Genomic DNA, 23,748 nt, shown 5'->3' with positions numbered 1-23,748 from the left:
GAGTTTTTGGAATCGAAGATACAAATAGTTACTCCATGTATATTTGTCTGCTAAAGCGTGAAATATACAATGGAAGTGGACAGAATAAGGTCACTAAATCCCTGCCCGAATTTCCATCCTCCCTGTCCACTGATACTTTTGAGTGATTCAAATCAGTACTGAATTTTGAAGGAAGTGCTCCTTGTCAAAACCACGCAGAGGAGGTTGAGGATTCTGGACGGATGTCGAGACTGAATCCGTATTTCAAAGACTAATCTTATTTCACTAATGTTTTCAGGGTTGGAAATTTTTGTCTGTATTCATTAGAGGGGAATGATAAATCTCTAATTTGTACTTTGCTAATAATAGTGATGAGCTTTTGTGCTTCATTAAGGTTAAATGAATCTCTTGTGGTCCTGGCTCAGCCTTTAACTCCATGTGTGATCTTGAGAAAAATCTCTGAACTGTCTGGGACTCAGTTTCCTCACCTGTAAAATGAGGGGGTTGGATCAGATGAGTGCTAGGACAGACCAGCCCTCTTTCCCTCCCTCGTAGGTAGGAGCTTGCCATGGCCAGGCAGGTAGGACCCACAAAGGTGATTAAGAGACACTGCTCTTGTCCTCAGGAGCTCATGGTCTATATAAATAACTCATTATAATATGAGCCATAATTGCAACATGCACAAATTACTCCAGGAGCACAGAAGTGGAAACAGTGAATTCCCTCTCTGTGGGAATAAACTTCACAGTGGCTGTGACATTTGAAGGCTGAGTAGGAGGGCTCCTCCAGGTGTGCCAGCTGGTCAGAGGGTGGTTGGTGCAGACTATGGGTTCCAGGAAGCAAGCGCATGTGAAAGTGGTATATTTAGGGAGCTGCACACGGTTCTCACAGTCTCTGGGCAGTGGCATCCCATACACTGCTGGATCAGAATTTGTACTAATGATGAATTACTGAGGTTAGAGACTACTGTATAGTGTGTATCAATTAGAGCAGAGTCAAGGTTTCCTGCAGTGGGACTGATAGGACCCATTTACATCCCAGTTGGCTTTGCTGAGTGTAAAAGAAATGGTGATGTTTTTGCCAATTCCCTGGGAATTATGAGCCTGCAATCTGTTTTACCTGCACCACAACCACTGGCCTCAGTGTGCCCTTGGGAGTATGAACGACTCCCTGTGGGGTCATGTGTGCCCAAGTGGAGTGAAAACTGCCACCATAGATCTTCTCTTCTTGCAGTCTGTTAACCTATGAGGTGCATGTCTCAGCCACACCACTGATGGACCCTTGGTTCTTTGTGGTTTTGTAGGAGCTGATGTTTCTGGTGATGACAGAGAACAAAATCAGATGTTGATGATGTAGTTCCTACTTAGTTTTTAAGATGAAAATAACTTTAGTTTTAAAATTTGGGTTGTAAATGTAAGGCGTGTTCATTGCTAAAAATTAATACAGAAATGCTTGCATAAAATGTAAAAAGGTGACCCTGAATTCCATCTCCTGAAAATAAGCAATATTTCTGTGACCATTGTCACAGTTCTGTCTTCATACAGGGGGCACAAATGGGCTCAGGATTATATGTGCCATTTTGCTATCTGATATTTTCATTCAAAATAATCAAGGTCTTTATATAGCCATTTAAAACAGCTGCACAATAATCCACTGTGTGAGATATATTATATTTGGCTTGATTCCTTATTGCCAAACAATCAGGCAACATCCAGTGTTTTGCCAGTATAAACAATGCTATGATGAACATTCGTGTAGATTTCTTTTATACATTTCATTATTTCATTAGATTAGAGTCCTAGAAGTGGTATTGTTGGGCCAAGGAATGCATATTTAATCTTTTTTTATATACCATCAAACTATCTTCTAGAAGTTTCATTCCTTTTTACAATCCTACCATCAGAGCAGAAACTGGCTCACATCTGAGTGGTACTGTCTGTATCTCTGCTGGTGTTCTTTTGTCTTTAAGTTACTGAGTGAGAAAGCATGAGCAAATGAGCATACTTTTGGAGTGAGTGGGAGGCGGTATAAGCAGGGTGAACCTGAATCCATGTGGGAGATGTCAAAAAGTACTTGGCATTTGTACATAAGTTTGTGAAAATATATGTATGAAAATGTTCATTACAATTCCTAATTGCCAAACGTGGAGAACAACCCAATGTCCAGCAACATTCGAGTGGAGAAATAAACTGTAGTATAACCCCACAGTGAAATACTACATGGCAGTGAGAATGAATGAGCTACCATGTGCTACAGTATGGATGACTCCAAAAGAAGCCAAGAAAAGGATTCATGTTGTATCAGTCCATTTACATAAAATTCAAAACCAGGCCATTGAATTTCTGGTGGGGGTGGTAGTTAGTGACTGCTTGTTTGTTTATTTTTTTAACTAGATATGTGTGTGTGTGTGTGTGTGTGTGTGTGTGTGTGTGTGTGTGTGTGTGTGTGTGTGTTTTGAGACGGAATTTTGCTCTGGTTGCCCAGGCTGGAGTGCAATGGAGCGATCTCGGCTTACTGCAACCTCCTCCTCCTGGGTTCAAGTGATTCTCCTGCCTCAGCCTCCCGAGTAGCTCGGATTACAGGCACCCACCACTGCGTCTGGCTAATTTTTGTATTTTTAGTAGAGATGGGGTTTCACCATGTTAGCCAGGCTGGTCTTGAACTCCTGACCTCAGGTGATCCGCCTGCCTCAGCCTCTCAAAGTGCTGAGATTACAGGCATGAGCCACCGTGTCTGGCCCTAGATGTGTGTTTCCTGGTGTCAGTGTAATTGGCATTTAGGGTATTTAGTAGCTTCTCAATATTTGTTGGAAAAAATACATTAATTTTTTTAACCTTTCTAACACACTTTGACCATGCTTGTTCCTCTGTGGCCTTGAATGAGTTATTTAACTTTCTAGAGCCTCAGTTTCCCCATCTATAAAATGAGAACTATAATAAAACTTACTTTATAAGATTGTTGTGAAAGTAGTATTAATATAAATAATAGCTGCTGATTTTTCTATGTTTACTATGTACTGGGCACTGGTCTAAGCTCTTAAAATGTATGACATCATTTGTTTAATTTTTCCCATACTTAGATCTATTTTGTGGTTTAGGGAACTGTAAGTCACAGAGTTAGTAAGTGTGAGGCCAGGATTGAAATGCAAGCAGCCTCATTCCAGAGCTTGAGCACTTAAGCACTGCCTCCTGAGTTAAAGGAAATATGCATAGAGTGCTTAGCAAAGTCAGCATATGTCATCATCATACTGTCCTTTTCAACATTATTATTAATATTTTTTCTCCTCTCTTTCTCCCCTCTCCCCTCCCCTATTTTTCTTCTTTCTTGGCAGATGTTTTTCAGCAAGGTAAGTTCACTGTTTCCTGCCTGCTTTTTCACTGGCTGTGCTCTTTGGGGAACATGGGTATGGTCTGTGTACAGAGGGTTATGGGGTTTCCCATTCTCTATGGACATGTCATTTGGGCCCTCAGGGACACCATGAGGACAGTGGCTTAAAGTGCCATCAGCCTCCCTGGGCCTCTGCTGTCCAACCTCTGCTTCTTCCTCTGAGCCATGCTTGGGGGTAGGATGTAGACTGGACAGCTGGGCAGGGACGCTTGGAGAGGGGTCTGTGGCTGGGCCCTGGAAGGAGAGAGGGATCCTGTGGGCCTGGTGAGGACTGATACTCTGGAGGGGAGTCTGGGGGAAGGCCACTGTCCGTTGGGGCTCCTGCATCCAGCTCAGCTGCTGCTCCTTATACCAGTGCCAGCGGAGATTCCTTTGCCAAGCAAACATGCCACTGTTGTAGAGGTGTGGCAAGGCCATGGCTGGCTGGTCACTTCATGCTTTTCAGCCTCGCCAGCTGGGTCTGACTGAGATAGTGTCACCCAGGTGAGGGTGTGCAGTGTCATCTGTTTTACCAGGCAAGGTCATGTGCTCTGAGGAGCTGGAGGTGAAATCCTAACCCCACATTGGCCCATGTTTTAGTCCCCACTTAGGATGCAGAGCAATTGTGATCTGGGGTGCAGCAGGAGACTCATGGGTCATGGCCTCCTCGAACCTTCTGGATATACGTCAAGGGGGAATTGGCTTTTTATCACAGCTTGACACTACTGGGTAAAAGTAGCAGGGCATCACTGTTTGTAGTCAAGCTGGGAAATATGTTGGTAGCACACATCTGCTGTGTCTTTCTGGAATCTAAGGCTGGCTTTACAATAAAAGAGACTGGTTTAAAAATACACCCAGGCATTCCATAAATAGCTTCCAAATAATCTTACAGGCTTGGTATTTTCACAACTGTTATTTCACCCCAAACATGCAGCGTGTGTTATGGAGAATATCTGCTTTCTCTGATAGAAGTGCAGTTGTGGATAACAATGAGGGTACTGTCGTATTGTCTTTTAAGAGTCTGGAGTCATAGACTTACTTTTATAAATAATTCATAAATCCCAACAAGCTATAAGTAATAAGTTCCATTTGGCTAGAGACTAAGAGATGAGCAAAATTGAAAAGGTGTCGTGACTGTTCGTGTAATGAAAGTGCTGCTGTCAGGGCCTGTTGCTGCAGTGAGTTTTCTTCCTTGACAAACTGGGGGGTCAGTGGGGCACTCTAGGCAGATCATTTTTTTTCTGTGCACTAGAATGTAAGCAACCCCACACTGAATTGCATTTTTCCTCTTGAAACACAAAACATTTGAGTTTGGAAGGTCTTTCTGGAACATGTGTGTTGAGGTTACTGGAGAATGGGGAGAGGGGAGGCTGGTGTCAGATCTGGCTTTTCTACACACAATGGTGAGCGTTCATGGTGGTTGTAATTGGCAGAAAAAAATGGCTTACCAGACTGCCTCTGTCAAGTTTGCCTTCTTTTTTAATGAGTCATGCCATTCGATTGATGGGATTTGCCTGTCAGTAACAATGATATGCAGAGCAAAAGTTATAATCATCTACAAATCACTGGCTATCGAGACTTAATAACATCTGCCAGAGATGGAAGCCGCAAGCTACCCATTGCTCTGTGTGTCAGTGGGCGGCCGCTCCCTTATAAGGTATTACTCGGATTTCAAATGGAAGGAACTGAACTTGCTTTTGTGAATTATTTACATGGCTCTGGCCATATTGGACCATTTCATATGGAGACACATTCTCTAAAATAATGGCAAAGAACTCGCCCGCTGGTACCCCCTCCTTACCTTTGTTTCTGGCCATCCTGCTTATGAAAATATTGCTCCGTAAAATGTTCAACTGGTGACAGTTACATCAGCTCTGTGTCTTACAGACAGAATCTAAAACCGTGATCTCCACAAGGTCTTCTGTGGTTAAAACTCAGGGCCAGAATTGTACCATTAAGTTGAAATATGGGGATGATAAATTGTGCTAGAAATCAACAAGCAGAAAACGACTTAGCTTCAAGTGAACAGACGCCACTGCGTTGTCTGAGGCCCACGCATACAATGGCAACATTGAGTGGCCCTGCCTTCCTGGACACGCCATGGGCATCCAGGCCCTGCTTGCTTTGACTTGGCCAAGAAGTCATGGGCAGTTGGGGGAACACCACTTGATAAATGTGTGCTTCTGTCAGTGAGGGAGGGAGGACTCTGCCCAGTGGAGTCCCTGCCTGTTTGGGCTGCTGTGCATTGTGGCAGGCAGAAGAGGGAAGCAGGCTTGCAGTTGACAACATCAGACGTTCTCAGAGGAAACAGAAGTTATTTCCTCTGGATTGCATTATCTTATATTTCACTACAGATCAATCTTGTTATAGTAGGTGACAGCACAGCAGTTATTGCTGGGTTTTTCTCTGCTGTGTCTGTGGCATGTGCACGTGAGAGTGTGCGTCTACCCTGCTCTCATGTCATTTTATAGCTTCTTTCTGTTCTTTCATCTGTAAATGCCACTTGCTGTGATGCTTAGACCACAGAGTCTGAGGACAGTTAAGGACCAGTGGGCTTGCAGCTGGGCCTTTCTACATACGAGTTCCAGGGCCACGGGGCCATGTTTTCAAGGAGCCTTAATTGACCTACATTCCCTGTTGTCCACAGAGACATTGGGTAGCTCTCAGGAATTCCGAAGTGCCATAGAATTGCTCTTCACAATTTCAAATGCAATTGAAAATTCTGTATGCGCATGTGTGTCTAGGGTCTTGAGTTTTAGGGTACTTTAATACCAATCATTTACTAATGATGAAGTCAGGACCACACAAACACACATGCACGCCTCATTTGAAGTTACTGAAGCACGTTTTGAATGCTCATCCGTTGCCTCAACCTTGATTCTGAAATCGAACAGAAACTGAGCAAGCCGCTTGGAAATCACAACAATACCACTCAGCAGAGCATTTTAAAGCGTAAGTGGGCGCAGTATAAAGATTTCACCATTTAGTTAATTCTCCCTGCGCTGTCAACTGAAGTCCCTTGAAGACTCTGAGCCCAGAGAGGTATAACCTTTCCTCCTCCCTTGTTCTTATCTGGAGCCAGGATCTTATTAATGGAGAGATTTTTCTTCTGGCTCCAGTAATTTGCCATACCCCTCAAACACAGGGCATGACATGTTTATTCTGCAGCCAGTACATATGCGCAGGGCACTTTCTAGACCTTGAGAATAAGTGAAAAAGACAGCAAAGGGTCCTGTTGTCGTGGAACTTATAGTCTAGCTTGAGGGGCATTCTGTAGTCAAGTTTACAAATAAGGTGAATTCAAACAGGGATGAATGAAGAAAATATCTCAGGGTGATGTGCCAGTGGCTACTAGGGCCACTGCAGAAGGAGTGGCCAGAGAATGACAAGTAGGGCCAGTTATTGAAGTATCTGGGGGAGGACAGAAGGATTTACAAGGTAGGAACACCCCGATGTTCCAGGTTCAGAAGAAAGCCTGGGGTGTGTCTGGAGCTCGTGAGTGAAGGAGAAAGTTGTGTGAAATGAGCAAGGAGAAAAGGGCATCTAGGGAGCTGAGAGAAAGGGAGTCAGAGGTGAATTTTAAACAGGAGAATGGCATGGTCTTATTCACATTTAAAAATGACCACTCTGGATGCTGCAAAAACACACAGAACAGTACATGAGAAGTGCAGATCAGCACCAGCGCTGATGGCTGAGTGGGAGGCTCTAACTGCCGTGTTTCAAGAGTCTCTGCTGTCTCGGGCAGTGAGAACGAGTAGCCCCATTCCTAGCCAGCTCACCTCTGCTGAGTGCTCACTTTCTGCTCGCTTTGCCTGAAGAGGGTCTTGTGCCCATGACTTACATCTGCTGTCCTTAAGGCTGGCAAATTATGCTCATCAAGACATTATTAAAATATTCCTATATGTGTCTTCAGATTTTAAAAAGCCACTTTTCTGCAATACATACATACATGTGTGTATCATATGTATTACATGCATATGATATATATATATCAATCATATATTTTTAAGCCTCAGCTGAGTACGATGCAGAGGAAAGACACCAAATTCCAAGGTCTCCAGGACCACTGGCAACAAAGAAAGGGGGTTTTTGTAGGACTGTGTCTCCTTCGACACCACATGCCCATTTGCCATGGGTGGCTACTCCCCAGCTCTGCAGAGTGAGGCCAGGCAGGAATTTGGACCCACAATTGCCACATAGCCAGGATTTTCTAGAGAAGCCAGGAATCTGGAATGGTGTGCCAGACCTTACAATGTTTAAGCTTTTAGTTAAAGGTTAAACAAACAAACTGAACTCATCTATGGCCAGAATGGCCTCTGATCTCAGATTGGTGACAGGTGATTAGGAAACCTCAGTTTTTCTCCAGCAGGGTTGCGACATTTGCAGGGGGAGTTTGGCCAGGTGCTTTGGCCTCTGGCCTCAGTTTTCTCATCTGTAAAATGAGAGAATTGGAGAGATCTCTGACCCTGTTTGTCTTTCTGTAGATGCTCTATCTGGAGAAGTTTTAAGTGGACTTGAGTTAATAAAGTACAGTAATATCCCTTGTGCAGGTTTTGGCTATGCACTAGATAACCTGGGTGAAAGCAGAGGCTTCTCTCATGGTGGTGAATTAAGGTTAAAAGAATGTGGTTTCAGGCCGGGTGCAGTGGCTCACGCCTGTAATCCCAGCACTTTGGGAGGCCGAGGCGGGTGGATCACGAGGTCAGGAGATCGAGACCATTCTGGCTAGCATGGTGAAACCCCGTCTCTACTAAAAATACAAAAAATTAGCCGGGCGTCGTGGCAGGCGCCTGTAGTCCCAGCTACTCGGTAGGCTGAGGCAGGAGAATGGTGTGAACCTGGGAGGCGGAGCTTGCAGTGAGCCGAGATCGCACCACTGCACTCCAGCCCAGCCTGGGCGACAGAGTGAGACTCCGTCTCAAAAAAAAAAAAAAAAAAAAAGAATGTGGTTTCAGAAGTGTAACCTGTTCACATGGCCATTTTGAAACATCAGCTCTTTCCCATATGGATAAATACTGGAATCCACAATGGATGGCATTGCTTTTATTAATTTGAAGAGAACAATAAATCATAGTTTGGTTTCTGGCAGCCGAGCCAAGCCTGTTAATTGTCGGGGTGGGCTTGTGGTGACGGGCCCACTGCCATTTATCAGGAGCTTGACTTGAGCTCTTTTGCGTATTTCAAACTTATGGGTCAAACTGCTCGGCTTTCGTCTTAGGTTTACTCAGCCACTTCTGAAAACCCATCTATTATAAAGCTGCGACCCCTTAGCCATGAATTATGCTCCCCCTGATAATGTCTTACATTATGAAAGATTGTTTTCTTTATGAGTGTGGGATTTGAGTGAATAAATGAAATCTATTTTTACCACTTCCAGGTAAACATTCCAAGTTGTTATGTGATGGCAAACTAGGAAATGAGAAAAATGCATGAACACTTTTATGGTGGAAACTAGTTGGCTCCCCAGTCACACTCCTCTGTGCAAATGTTTCAGTAGAATCAGTAAAATATTCGAAGTCATGTAGAAAATGCATCCATCTTTCCGGCACAAACGGAACAACATTACCATTTAATTTTGCATAGATTCACTTTGTGTGTGTGTGTGTGTGTGTGTGTGTGTGTGTGTGTGTGTGTGATGTATGAGGAAAATGATAACCAGATTTAAATAATCACTTTCTCTGAGATGTTGTATCACATTCTACGGGGGCTGTGCGAGGCTGCCTCTTCCCTGCCAGGTGACCTTGGGGTGGAGCTTTCCTTGTCACAGATTCATTGTGTGCCCACTCCCATCTGAGGGCATGAGTTTGGGGTGAGGTTTTAAAGGGGGTCTCCCACCGCTAACTTGTCTTTCAAAATTCCTTATCAGGAAAGAAGGAAACTTTTAGATTTTTTTGTTGAAGTCGTGGCTATAAAAGAAGAGCAGTTTGTCCTTTTAAAGAATATATATATATATATATCTTTTTTTTTTCCTTTCTTTTTTGAGATGAAGTCTAGCTCTGTCGCCAGGCTGGAGTGCAGTGGTGCGTTCTCGGCTCACTGCAACCTCTGCCTCCCAGGTTGAAGTAATTCTCCTGCCTCAGCCTCCTGAGTATCTGGGATTACAGGCACGTCCCGCTACGCCCAGCTAATTTTTTAATTTTTACTAGAAATGGGGTTTCACCTTGTTGGCGAGATGGTCTTGATCTCCTGACCTCGTGATCCACCCACCTTGGCCTCCTAAAGTGTTGGGATTACAGGTGTGAGTCACCGTGCCCGGCCCCTTTTAAAATTTTTATTGGGATAATAATAATGCTAGTATTTGTGTGCCCCTGTATTCCAGACATTGAGCTAAGTATTTTGCACACATTTCCTCACTGAATCTGCCCCCAAACTTTATAAGGTACGGTCATGTGCTGCATGACAGTGGTTCAGTCAATGACAGCATTAAATGATGGTGGTCCCATAAGATTATAATATTGGATTTTTTAATGCATTTTCTATGTTTGTATATACTTAGATTCTTACCATTGTGTCACATCATATCAAGGGCACATTCTATCAATGTGATTTATGACAGCTGATATTGATCTTGATCACTTGGCTGAAATAGTGTGTGTCAAGTTTCTCCACTGGTGTGGTTACTTTCCTCCTCCTTTCCATACTATACTCTTTGGAAGGAAATCTATGCATAGCCTGCCTTTAAGGAGTGGGGAGTTATGCTCCACCTCATTGAGGGTCGCCTATCTACATAAATTATTCTTCTGCACTGGAGACTTGGCACTTATCCCTCATGTATGTATTTATTCAATAACTTACATCAATATGAACTCATAGGTATTTATGCTTTGAGTTCTAATCTATTACTATTTTATTTTGTTGCTCAAATTGTTCCCATTTTGGCCACTTGGAGCTCTTTCAGCTGGCTTCTATGCCCCTTTGACATATTCCTTAACAAAAGTAACCTTTTGAGCACTTCTGTAATACTTATGGCACTAGAAGATGCTCCAGGCTCATCATTTATATTTCCCACCGTAATCCCACAATCAATAGGATTGTACAATCACTTCTCCAAGGAGTCCTGGTTCTGATCATTGAAGAATGATATGAGAAACCAAGATCTGGGTGTTAGGTGTGCTTATTGCTACCAGGGTGTCCTTTCTTTTCGGCCCTCCTAGCTGACAGAGCAAATAAGTATATGCATGTACACTGACCTGTGCATATGCACATATCTGTAAATATTTATATATATAACCAGGTGTATAAATATTAAATTAAGCATGAGTTCCTCTTGATGTGTTCGACTCTAACCCATCACCACATGGATCATTCTAGCCTCCTCTCACTGGTTATTTGTAAATTCCCATTCCCATGGTAAGACACCTGGACCAGGATTTTGACTTCAGGTCAGTCTACCTGGGTTCAATCTGCTTTCTTGACACCTAGAGAAGGGCTTTCATCTACCCACAGTGGGACAGAGTCACAGATCCTTGACACTTTCCAAGGCCAGATATGACTGCTCAGATGTAGAAGTACAAGTTTATTGCATGCCCTTCTGCTTCTACGCCAGACCCAGGCTTGTTCTCAGGACTTCTCAGCCAGTTCTAGCTTTGCTAGTTTCTCAGTGGGTTTGCCTTATCTAGAGCAGAGGCCAATTGCATAGTGTCTTGTTTCTATGCAAAGGCATTTGTGCTTTTCCCATAGCATAGGCGAGCCAGGGACAAAACAACAGAACTGTTTACAATACTCCAGCTGTTGAGTGCTTAAACCCTCTGTACCTTCCCTAATTGATTGAGTGCTTAAACCCTCTGTACCTTTTTCCCAATTGAGATTGTTGCTCACTGGGGACCAGGATAGAGCCATCTTTTAAGTCTCTATGAGTTTGTCCTCGGGCTAGATTATGAGGCTTCTGGGAATCTCCTGCTTGGGCAGGAGGGTGATCGTGTTCATGAATGGTTGAGCATGTTTGTCTGTTTGGGCTGGTGCCCATGTGCCAACTTCCCCCAGCTGCCTCTCTCTGATGTCCCTTCCCAGATGCCTGTGCTGGTGCACAGTCCCCTCCAGCCAGAGCTGTTATTATTTGGAGACCTGCTGTGAAGGCTGCATCTATCAGCCAGCTGACGGGTGCCTGTGGAGATATGTGGAGCCTATTTTCTGATTCTTTCTGCAGCCTCTGATGCACCTGGTTCCCTTCAGCCCAGAAGTCAGAGAGTGGGGGCTGCTTGAACCCCTGATGTCTGGGAGCCCCACTCGCATTGTTTTTGGAGTCTGGCTTGCTGGAAGTCACAGAGAATTACAAACAATTGTAGTTGATTCATACGAATTTTTTGTTAGCAGCTGAAGTGATCTTTTGGAATGCAATTTGTGAGTTCATAGAAATGTGTTCTTTACACTTGACAGTAGGTTTGGTAATATGTTCTGCTGATGGCTGGGTGTGGCCACTCATTGACAAGTGGCTTTCTTCTAGGGGATACCGGGCCAGACCTCCCCGAGCCCTGATACCTGCCTTCATTTCTAGCACCCCTCCCCCATCGCACCCCATTCATCTCCATAAGGCTTGGCCAGATTGATCCCTGTTCTTCAAAATGCTCATCCACGGCTGCCCCTATGCCTTTGGATGGATTGATTCCTCTACCTGGAGTTCTTTTACCTCTTTTCAGCACCCCATCCTCAGAAAAGTAGCCAGGGTCTGCCATCAAGGGGGCTGGCCCAACTGGGGATGTAACATGATTTGGATTTGTGTCCTCCCCTTAATCCCAAATCTCATATCAAATTGGAGGAGGGGCCTGGTGGGAGGTGATTAGATCATGAGCGTGGATTTCCCCATTGCTGTTCTCATGATAGTGAGTAAGTTCTCACGAGATCTAATGGTTTAAAAGAGTGTGGCATGTCCCCCTTAGCTCTCTCTCTCTCCTGCTCCACCATGGTAAGACATGCTTGCTTCCCCTTCCACCATGATTGTAAGTTTCCTAAAGCCTCCCAGCCATGCTTCCTGTTAAGCCTGTGGGTCAATGAAAGTCTTTTCTTTATGAATTACCCAGTCTCGGTTAGTTCTTTATAGCAGGGTGAGAATGGACCAATACAAGGTGCTTGTCTCTGGTGTGTGTGGGGAGAGGCAGACTCTCATTTCCACATGGTCTTCTACTGTCTTATTATGACCATATTCACAGCCACTGTGACATTTTCCTTTGAAATCTTTGAGAAGGTGCCGCCCAATGCTCCTTATAGATATACTGCTGCTTTTGCTTATTCTTCAAAACTCAGCCCAAATCCTTTCTGCTGGAAGTCAGGTTGCCTCTGACTTCCCCCACCCCTCAAGTGGGAATTCTGCCCACCCTTCTGTTAGCACTTTTCTCCCACTCTCAGAATGATCTGTCTACACATCTGGCTTCCCACACCAGATTGAGCTCCTAGACAGGATGGAGCTTGTCTTTTATTTTGAATCCCTGGCACCCAGTGCAGTGTTGAGCACATAGTAGGGGCTCAATAGATGTTTGATGAATGAAAGTGGAAAAGAGGACAAAGCTCGGAGGAATCGGTGTTTTGTGTGGGTTGAGTGTATGTACATGCTTCTTGTATGTTCGTATTTGATAGCCTAGGTCCTTTTATGAGGTTGAGGCAGAACTCTGGTAGTGTAATCAATGATCATGTTGACAGTGAATCCAAATCTTACCTTATTCTTGGATCCAGAAATCTTTCTCTGTTTTGTTCCCTCACTACCATTCTTTGGAGTAGGTGGCAGAGGTGAGGGGAATGGGGACAGTGTTTGGACTTAGAATGAATCAGCAAGTATTTACTTGCCCAGGTTTGTACAAGGCATGGTCAGGGACCCCAGGGGACTTAGCAGATACTGCCTCTGTTTTCTAAGCACCAACAGTTTCACTGGAGACCCAAGCCTGGTTGGTCTGTGGGTGCTGTCCTCTTCCAGTGCAGGAGGAAGCTTTACAGATAGGTGCCCCTGAAGGAGAGGCTACTACAAGAATGGTTTGGGAGGTGGTTTTGAAGGAAACTGAATGTCTAATTGGGCAGGATAAGGGCAACCCCGGGGAGTGAGGGGCGGGAGGAGGACAGTCTGAATGGAGGTGGAGACCAAAACAAGTATGGTGTTGTTTTTATGGGATGTTGAGAGGGCAGCAAACCTGGCAGACTCTGGGTTGAGATTGGATGGAGCCAGTTATGGAGCCTTTGCAATGTGCTTACTGCAAAAGACCCTCTGTTTTCTTCTGCCCCCTAACACTCTCAGTATGATTGAAGAGATTTTTGTCTACCAAGTGAATAGTATTGGCTATTGAGTTTTCCCATTTATATTACTCATTTTTATTACTCCTTTCATTACTCAAGGACTACTAGTCAGTGACTCAGCACTCCCAATCAGCATGAATATTATACCCCCGAGTGGATGGAATACCACCTCCTTAAGAAGAAAAAAAATGTTATTTTAGATAGCTTGAACAATGATTTTCTTGGTTATTTAAAAACCTAGGCAGCAGAGTTTAGACTTGTTCTAGAAAGCCCAAGGAAGTCATTGCAGCTCTTTAAGCAGAGAAATAGCATGCACTGTGAGCACACCATAAAACTGTCCATATTGTTTGTGGGGTGGCAGAAGATAATGGTTGTTTCTGCTAACTAACTGACTTACTGTGTGCCAGGCATGTCAATGAGCGCTCCACATACATTAACTCGCTTTCTCCCCAGAATGATCCTGGCATAAACTTAAATGTTTTTGTTTCCCCCAAAGTCATATGTTAAAATCCTAACCCCAAAGTGTGCATTAGAAAGTGGGGCCTTTGGGGATAATTAGGTCATAGGGTAGAGCTCTCATGAATGGGATTAGCACCCTTATAAAAAAAGACCAGGGAGCTTCAGCTTTCTGCTCTTTGCCATGTGAGAACACAGGAAGAAAGCCTCCATCTGCAAGCCAGGAAGAGAGTCCTCACCAAGATCCCCACCCCGTTGGCACCAGGATCTTGGACTTCCAATCTCCAGAACTGTGAGAAATAAGTATTTGTCGCTAAATAAATCTTTGTGGTTTCAGATATTTTGCTATAGCAGATCAGGCTAACTAAGAGAAACCCCATAAGAGTTACATACTCACTAATCTCCATTTCTATCCCCAGGTCTCAGATGCTGAAATAGATCCCCAAAACATAAGTAGAAGTTAAGAAGTCAAACTTTGCAGAAGGTCTTACAGCTAGTGAAGGACTGAATCTGAGTTCAGACCCAGGAAATTGGTCTGAATTCTTTATGAGTACATTACATAGTCATCTTGAAGGGAACAGTAAACTGAGTGGGGCTTGCCACTGGATCAAGATAGACAGTGCCATAATCGGGCCAGAGATCTCACCCAGGCCCCAGAGAAATGAAAGCATGTGTCTAAGAAGGAGACGTGTACACAAATCTTCATAGCAGCTTTATTCATAATAGCCTCAAACTGGAAATAGTCCAGGTGTCCATCAGTAGGAGAAAGGACAAACTGTGATACTCATCAAATGGAACACTACTCAACTATAAAAAGCAACAAAGTTTGCACACAACAACATGACGAATTTCAGAAACATTACACTGAGTGAAGGCAGTCCTTCGCAAAAGAGGACAACATTCTATATGGTTCCATTTATGTGAAATTCTTAAAACTAAAATATGATGGAAAAGAACTCAACATCGTTTCCTTCTGGGGAAATGAAAGTAGAGATTGACTTGAAAGGCAAGAGGGAATCTTCTGGGATGATGGTAGTGTTCTCTATCTTAGTAGGGTTTTGGCTATACAGGTGTATACATTTGTCAAAACTCAGCGAATATACACTTAAGATTTGTGCATTTCACTGTATGTAAATTTCACTTTAAAAGGAAAAAAAATGAAACAAATACCAACCCTGGTCAGTGATGTGTTCACTGAAATATTTAGGGACAAGTGTACTGGTATCTGCCATTTATTTTGAAATGCATATGAAATAAAATGTATTTATATTTACTGCTGGATGGATAGAGAGGTGGATAGATGGATACATTTGTGGTAAAGCAAGTATAGATTTGTGGTAAAGCAACATTAGTGGTAGAGTCTGGGGGTAGGAGTATGACTGTTCATTGTAAAATTCAACTTTGCTACATATTTGAAAACTTTATAATAAAATGTTGAGGAAAAAGAGATCCCACCCAGTTGGAGTCCTTTACATAAAGAGAGCTTATGTGGCCTCCATAGGGATAAATGCAGAGGTCTGTCAGAGGTGGACCACCCCAGAGGAGGAGGCAGGTTTGGGGTCTGGCTGCAGCGCGTCAGGTGAGAAGAAGGCTTAGGGCCAAAATGCCTGAGGGATGGCTGCAGAGTAGGCTCTGGACTTGGATGCTGCAGTTACTTAGGATGCTATAATAAAGGATTACAAACGAGGTGGTGTAAAGCAACAGAAATCTATTCCCTCACTGTCCTGGAGATTGGAAGTCTGAAATCAAGGTGTCAGCAGGCCATGCTCTCTCTGAAGGCTCTAGAAGAGGATCTGTCCCGGCCGCTTCCAGCTCCTGGGGATTCTCAGCAGTCCATAGTATTCCCTGGCCTGTGGCTGCATCACTCCCATCTCTGCCTCCATCATCACATGGTCTTTGTCTCTGTATGTCTCTGGATATCTTCTTTTCTTATGAGGACACCAGTCATTTGGGATTTAGGGCTTACCCTAATCCATCGTGACCGCATTTTAACTTAATTACCTTGGCAAAGACCCTATTTCCAAATAAGGTCACGTTCTGAGGTTCCAGGGGAGAAGAATTTTGGGAAAGAATTATTCAACCACTACAGATGGATGACCAGCCAATCTAGGTGGCCCACAATAAAAGAGAAGCATCAAGGGAGGACTGGGGCAAGAAAGAGAGTCCAGGGCTGGTGGACAGGGAGGACACCCTGAGGAAGATAGAAAAGGAAACCAGTTTACGTTTGGCAACAGAAGGAAACCAGGGCTTGGGAGAGAGGAAAACAAGGCGAGTAGCTTTGCAGGAAAGGGCTGTGTCTCAACCTGGGCCTCTCTATCCATTTATCTCCTGCATATCTTAAAGAATTAAAATGTAAATCTCGGAAATTAAATCCATGGGTACAGTGTAAATAGAGGAGGCTTTTACAGAACAGACAAAGCTGTTCTTTTTCCTTATTAAACAGCCAGGGGTGGGAAAGCACGTCTGTATGCACAGGTTTTATTTGAGATGGATTAAGGTTCGTGATGAGTGAATCTCTGAAGGATTGCAGGTGCAGTTCTCATAAGCCCGCAAAAGTTCAGCTCCTTATCTGAGGCTTATCCAAACCTGATGAAACCTTTTAGGCCAGCGTGGAGGTTTGGGACCTCCAGCAGTTGAAAGTTAATATCCTGCATCAGGAAACCACCTGTATCGTGTGGGGGCGTTGAGGATAGAGGTCTATAAATTAATGCAGACTCCGATCAGAAGCCTGCTGTGGTTTGGGGCTTCCTAGGCTTGGACCACCCACTCTCTTTGGTGGATGGATTACAAGTTCAGCCCTTTTAGCCCTTGCAGAGGAGGAGTTAATGCATCCTAGTTCTTGGGATCTTTTACCACATTTAGTTCTCACATCAGCTTATAGGATCTGGCTCCGTGACCTGCCACTGCTGTCACCACACTGGCCTTCCTGCAATGTGACTCCCTCACTTGCTCACTCACTTCCACGGGCCTCCATCTGGTCCCTGGGACCTGTTGTCCAAGCCCACGCATGCCTCAGCACTCTGGAATAATCCGCCTGTAGCTGGCCACTCTTCATTAGGCAGTCACATCCTCAGAGATGCTTGCTGTAGCCATCGTGGCTAAAGTATAACCTCAACACACTGCCCTGAAACTCTACCCCATGTCCCTGTTTAATTTCTTTGTAGCACTTCTAGTGGGTTTAGTTGTATCCCCCACAAAATTCATGTCCACCTGGAACCTCAGAACGTGACCTCATTTGGAAATAGGGTTAGTCAATGTCTTAGTTCATCTGGAACTGTGTGTGTGTCTGTGTGTGTGCACATGTATTATATATAAAATACACAGATATACACACATATGCAGATGCACGTGCACACACATGTATAAATGATAGACACATATATATACATAAACAATATACACACATACATTCCAAACTACGATAAAATACCATAAATTGGGTAGCTTATAAACAACTGAGCTTTATTTCTGACAGTTCTAGAGGCTGGGAGGTCTAAGATCAAGGTGCTGGCAGATTCCGTGTTTGGTAAGGGCTTAATACCTGGTTCAGAGGTGGCACCTTCTAGCTGTGTCCTTATGTGGTGGAAGGAGTAAAGCAGGTCTCTGGTGCCTTTTTGGAGCCCTAAGGGCCCTAATCTCATTCCTGAAGGCTCTGCTTCCATGAATTAATCACCTCCCAAAGCCCCCACCTCCTAATACTATTGCCTCGGTGATTAGGTTTCAACATGTGAACTTCAGGGAGACACCAACATTCAGACCCTAGCAATGAAGGATCTTGAGAGGAAATCATCCAGGATTTAGGATAGGCCACAAATCCAATGACTGGTTGTTCTTCTAAGAGGAGAGGACATGGAGAGAAGGCCACATGAAGACACAGGCAGAGACTAGAGATGTGCTGCCAGCAGAAGCAGGAAGAAGCAAAGAAGAGTGACTTCCTAGAACCTTCAGAGAAACCTTCAGCATGGCCCTCCTGACACCTTAATTTTGATCTTCTGGACTCCAGAACTGTGGGGGGGAAAAATATATATATGTATATTTATAAGTATTTTTATATTTCTATATTTATATATGTATTATATATTATATATAGTATTATATATTATATATAGTATTATATATAATATATAATATATACTATAAATTATATATTATATATAGTACTATATATTATATATTTTATATAGTATTATATATAATATATTATATATGGTACTATATATAATATATATTATATATAGTGTATATAAAAACAAATTTATAAATATATATAAATTTATAAATATATATTATATCTATATATTTTTTGAGACAGAGTCTCGCACCATCACCCTGGCTGGAGTACAGTGGCACAGTCTCATCTCACTGCAACCTCCACCTCTCAGGTTCAAGCAATTCTCCTGCCTCAGCCTCCCTAGTAGCTGGGATTACAGGCACCTGCCACCACGTCCGGCAAATTATTTGTATTTTTAGTAGAGATGAGGTTTCACTATGTTGGCCAGGTTGGTCTCGAGCTCCTGACCTTGTGATCCACTCACCTCAGCCTCCCAAAGTGCTGGGATTGCAGGTGTAAGCCACCATGCCCAGCTGTTTTTTTTTTTTTTTAAGACATCAAATTTGTAGATTTGTTGCAATAGTCCTATTAAGCAAATACAGTAGTCAACACTGTCTGAAATTACTTTTCATTTTTTTTTTACTTGTTCCTTGCTAGAATACAAGCTACAGAAGTGCAGGGCCCTGGCTGTGATATTCATCCCCACATCCCAGTGTCTAGAACAGGGCCAGGTGTTATTGAATCAGGTGTATTGAACCTTATGAGTGTTCAATAAATATTTGTCAAAATAATTAACCTTGTGAGATAGGATTTGTTGTCTTCATCTCTGGCTGATGAAACATACATTCAGAGAAGTTTAGTAACCCACCCCAAATCAAACGGGGACAGAGTCAAGATTCAAACTCAGATTTTCTGTTCTTAGGTTTCACTGAATAGGGTTTGCAAGTTTGGGCCTGAGCTGAATTGCTGGGAACCAGGCAGGAAAATCTGAGTGCCCAAATGCTGATTTCTCTTACCTTTCCCTGATATAGAAATCAGTTTGTCCTCTACAACAGGAGTTGGCGATCACTGGGCCATGGACTGGTACTGGTCCATGGCCTGTTAGAAACCAGGCTGCGCAGCAGGAGGTGAGCGACCGGCAAAAGAGCATTACCGCCAGAGCTTCACCTCCTGTCAGATCAGCAGTGGCATTAGATTCATATAAGAGCATGAACCCGATTGTGAACTGCACATGTGAGGAATCTAGGTTGCACACTCCTTATGAGAATTGTCTGATTATCTGAGGTGGAATAGTTTCATCCTTAAGCAATACCCCCGCCCCTTGCATGGAAAAGTTGTCTTCCACGAAACCTATCTCTGGTGCCAAAAAGGTTGGTGACCACTGCTCTACAAGAATGTTAAGCAGATATTAAAAGGCTGTGAGTTTGAAGGACACAGAATTAGCAGTCTGGCATGCTGTGTGTCTCAGTCTGGCTGTGAAAGCATAACAAAAAAGATAGTGCTAAGTTAACAGGGCAATTTCAAACAAAGGGAGTTCTTTGTGAAGGTATTAAAGAAAGCTCAATGGGGGAGGTTTTTCTATACTTGGCCATGAAGGAAAAGAAAACATTACTTTAGCACAGGGGTTGGCAAACTATGGCCCAAATGCTGACCACCTATTTTTGTAAATAAAGTTTTACTGAAACACAGCCACACCCATTCATTTACATATTGTTTCTGGCTACTTTTGCACCACTGTGGCAGAGTTGAATGGTTTCCACAAAGACTGTATGGCCTGCACGATAAACGCTGAAAACATTTATTGCCTGGCTCTTTACAGAAAATGCCAGGGAAATGTCTCTTGTTCCTTGTCTGCCTTCTTTCCTGTGTCTTGATAGCAGTTTTTAATCAGAAGTCATAATGAGTGGAAATTTCAGAAATGGTTCTCAGTCTGTGTGGGGAATTAAGATGAAGATATTGATGATGAAATGAGCTGACCAATGGCGCAAAGATGCTCCTAAATGCTGATGTATCTTCTTAATTCAGGCATGTAGCAAACACTTACTGATGTCCTGCTATGTGTGAATCAGTAGGCCAAGGGTTGAATCATCAAAAAAAAATTAAAGTTGCTCAGTGGGTTTGTTTCTTTTCTAATTATTGAACATTGGTAATCCATAGATGTAGGGTAATTCTATATCAACCAGAATACTTAATCATTCAGAAACCCAGCTCTCGATCTAGCTAACTATTGTGTACTTAGTTGCATATCGACAAAATCTATACCAGAAATTTTAATTAACCTTTCAAACTCCCTTTCGATTTCTTCAGGATAAATTAGAAAACAGTGTCTACTGGGTTCATCTGCAGACAGGGGTAGTTTATAGTTGACCCAGCAAGGTGAGGGTGGGGGTCAGGAATGATTCACTGGAAATGGCTTTGTTTGCTTGCCTATCTGGTGGGGAAGAATTCATGGGTTATTTTTAGATATTGTGTTCTCATTTATCAGTCCACTTTGGCAACATTGATTTACCTAAGAGACTCAATTTGTAAATAGTAAAACAAACTCAGGGGATATTTAGAAACTACTTTCTGCATATTCAGCAGGTCAAGAGACTGCAAAGTATTAGTAACTCACCAGCTATCCTGAGGCTCCTCATTTAAGGTTTTATCATGAGCTACCTTTTTTTTTTTTTTTTTATTGAGACGGAGTCTCCCTCTGTGGCCCAGGCTGGAGTACAGTGGCGCGATCTCGGCTCACTGCAAGCTCCGCCTCCCGGGTTCACACCATTCTCTTGCCTCAGTCTCCGGAGTAGCTGGGACTACTGGCACCCTCCACCACGCCCAGCTAATTTCTTTTTGTATTTTTAGAGAGCCAGGATGGTCTCCATCTCCTGATCTCGTGATCCACCCACCTAGGCCTCCCAAAGTGCTGGGATTACAGGCATGAGCCACCGCGCCTGGCCCATGAGCCACCTTTTTATAGAAGGTTAACTCTCCTTGGCTCAGGTCCAGGGCTGGCACAGGTAATTTGGGGAGGCAGGTTGGTCTGGAAGCAGGTCTAAATGCAAGAATACCTCCTTCAAGGTTGGGTTAGAGAGGGTCTGCATCCCTCTCTGTCTCTTCTCAGGTAACAGGACACAGAATTTCCCCCAACAAAAGCAGGATTTGTGTCTCTTAGGAGACCGGTTCTTCTCTGCTGGCTACATCAGAAAATACAACACAGATGTGATTGATGGTGAGGGATTAGTGACATTTCCGTGAACTTGGGACTTGATGAAACCCTTTATCTTTTATTCCCAAAGTGTGGTTTTGTTCACCTCATCTCCCCAAAGTGTGTTTGGTTTTATTTCCCTTTGAATGGTAAAGGATATGTTAATAGATTTTTAAGAATCAACTCAAAAAACGCCAAAGTCTTAAAAACGCTTTCTGTTTCTTTTCCCTCCCCAAACTTTAATAGCCCCTGGAGTGGGTGTGGAGGTGGCAGGGGTCCTTTGTATTTTCCAAACCCGCTGTTTGCAGAAATGGCTGTTATGACTGCAGCAACATAATTGCTCTTAAAATGCCTCAATAATAAAAAAAATCTATTTTTATTTTGTAATCTTGAGGCTCCTTGGCTTCCATTTTTCCAGGCCACTTTAGTAACTTCTGAAAATTAGCCTGACAAATACAGTTTCCCAGCTTGACCAAGGAACAGTTGTTTGTTGGAGGGGTTGGCTGTGTGTGTGGAGGGGCCTGGGAGAGATGGAGGGGGTAGGAGTTGTACAAAGCCGGTGGGGATTTGATTCCTAGATGGCAGCTGTTTCTGCCTTCTTTTGACCACTTCAAAGGAAGCATAAAGTATAGAAAATGCACTTTCCAACACTCCCCCGGGACTGCCTCTGTTTCCCCAGCCTTGGCTGAAAACGAAAGGGAATCATCTCTGATTCCTGTTCTGTCCTTGGTGCCCATAACTGCTTGCAGGGCTGGCCGGGTGGGGTTTCCAGCACTGTGGAGGGTTCAGCCCCGCACTCCCATGGAATTGTCTTTGCTTTTCTGAAACCACGCTTTTAAGAGGATGTGCTCAGGGTCACACCAGATGGGCAGGAGCTGGTCAGCTTTGAGATAGGGCGTTGCTACAGGGGCGAAGGTGCTCTAGGCAGCCTCTTTCAATTCTCAGAGTCTACAGTTTGACTCTGTGGATTCAGCCTCCAAACAAAGCGAGCTCTGTGTTTGCCTTGGACGATTCATTCACCCTTCACCAGGCCATGAATCGTGTTGATGTGATTTGGAATGACCCTGAAAGTGGGGCCTTTTGGGGAGAACCATTCAGATGGGTTTTCTGGAGCTGGTGGTGATGCTGAGGGCAGGTCTGTGGAATGCCCCTGACACCTGAGGTTCCCCAGCAGCCTATGCTACCCCCTTTCTGCAGGCAAAAGGCCTCATGTGCACACCTGTGCACACCCAACGGGCAAACCTAAACTCTTAGTCTTTGGTAGGAATGAAGATTTATTTGTGTGCATTCAGGTAGATACTCCTGGCCCATAGAGACAAGGAATGGGGATGGGGGTGCCCATTCAAAGCTGGGGCATTGATATCAGAGCAGGCAAAAAGCCCCAAACCACTAAGAAATTAAATTACTTCTTAAGTCACAGACAAGGACGAAAGAAATGATTCATTTGGACTATGTAGTGTTAGCCAGGCAACTCCTAACCTTTTTATTTTATTTTATTTTTTAGATGAAGTCTCACTCTTGTCCCCGAGGCTGGAGTGCAATGGCGCGATCTCGGCTCACTGCAACCTCTGCCTCCCGGGTTCAAGCTATTCTCGTGTCTCAGCCTCCATAGTAGCTGGGATTACAGGTGGCTGCCACCACGCCTGGCTAATTTTTGTATTTTTAGTAGAGATGGGGTTTCACCATGTTGGCCAGGCTGGTCTCAAACTCCTGACCTCAGGTGATCCACCTGCCTCGGCCTCCCAAAGTGCTGGGATTACAGGCGTGAGCTACTGCGCCCAGCCGCCTAATCTACCTTTAACTGAAAACTAACTCAGACTTGCTTACACTGCCCTGATCCCTGAATAATCAGGTCTTTATTTTTCTTTTACATGCTTTAGCTCGCTTTAAAATGTTTTGAGGATATTTGGAGACTTGAGGAGACAGTCTAGTTAAAAGCTTGTGCTTTTTTTTTCCCCTGGCAATTTGTAAGTTGCCCTTTCTTATAGACAGAAAAGGTAGAGTTACAATTAAGTCAGTCTGTGTGATGCTGTGTAGAGCGTCATTTTTTCACAATGTGCTGAAAAGTTTATTGCCTGGTGACAAAAAAGTCACTCTGATTTCATTTTCAAAAGTTGAATTTAAAACTCAGAATCTAGTTTCTTTATAATTATGCTTCTTATTTGGCAACATATGGTGAAAATGTATACGGCCTATCAATGTGAAAGAACAGAGCCGAGGCTCTAGCCTTTTATGGTGATTACATCTACCTGTATGGGGGCTTTATGTACTTACAATTTGAATCATTTATAGATGCACACTCAACAGAGTTCTAGCATAACTAGTACTGTGGGGTTTTTTTTGCTGACTAAATGATAGGCAAAGCAATTTTCAACAAATGTCTCCCAGTAGGCTGTCATCATAGAAGGCTTGTAATATTGCTTTTTAACCTTAGCATTGGCAGCTATCCAGAAATTATTGCATTGATACCAAACTGCCTTGCACCAGG

At 43.6% G+C, this 23,748-nt stretch overlaps 1 protein-coding gene across 8 annotated transcripts in view; it reads left to right on the top strand.

Annotated features, from left to right (window-relative positions):
• GFRA1 (GDNF family receptor alpha 1) overlaps positions 1 to 23,748 on the top strand; it is a 217,126-nt gene that overhangs the window by 64,573 nt on the left and 128,805 nt on the right. Inside the window, exon 4 of one of the 8 annotated variants that reach the window (XM_054659934.2) lies at positions 3,311 to 3,325. The exons of the other annotated variants lie outside the window; for them this stretch is intronic. Coding sequence (XP_054515909.1) covers positions 3,311 to 3,325 — 15 coding nt within the window. The remainder of the gene's footprint in view (positions 1 to 3,310; positions 3,326 to 23,748) is intronic. 8 annotated transcript variants of the gene reach the window in all.

This window comes from Pan troglodytes, chromosome 8 (assembly GCF_028858775.2).
Source record: "Pan troglodytes isolate AG18354 chromosome 8, NHGRI_mPanTro3-v2.0_pri, whole genome shotgun sequence".
NCBI lineage: Eukaryota > Metazoa > Chordata > Mammalia > Primates > Hominidae > Pan > Pan troglodytes.
Note: the sequence above shows the minus strand (reverse complement) of the source record. Positions and strands in the feature narration are given on the sequence as shown.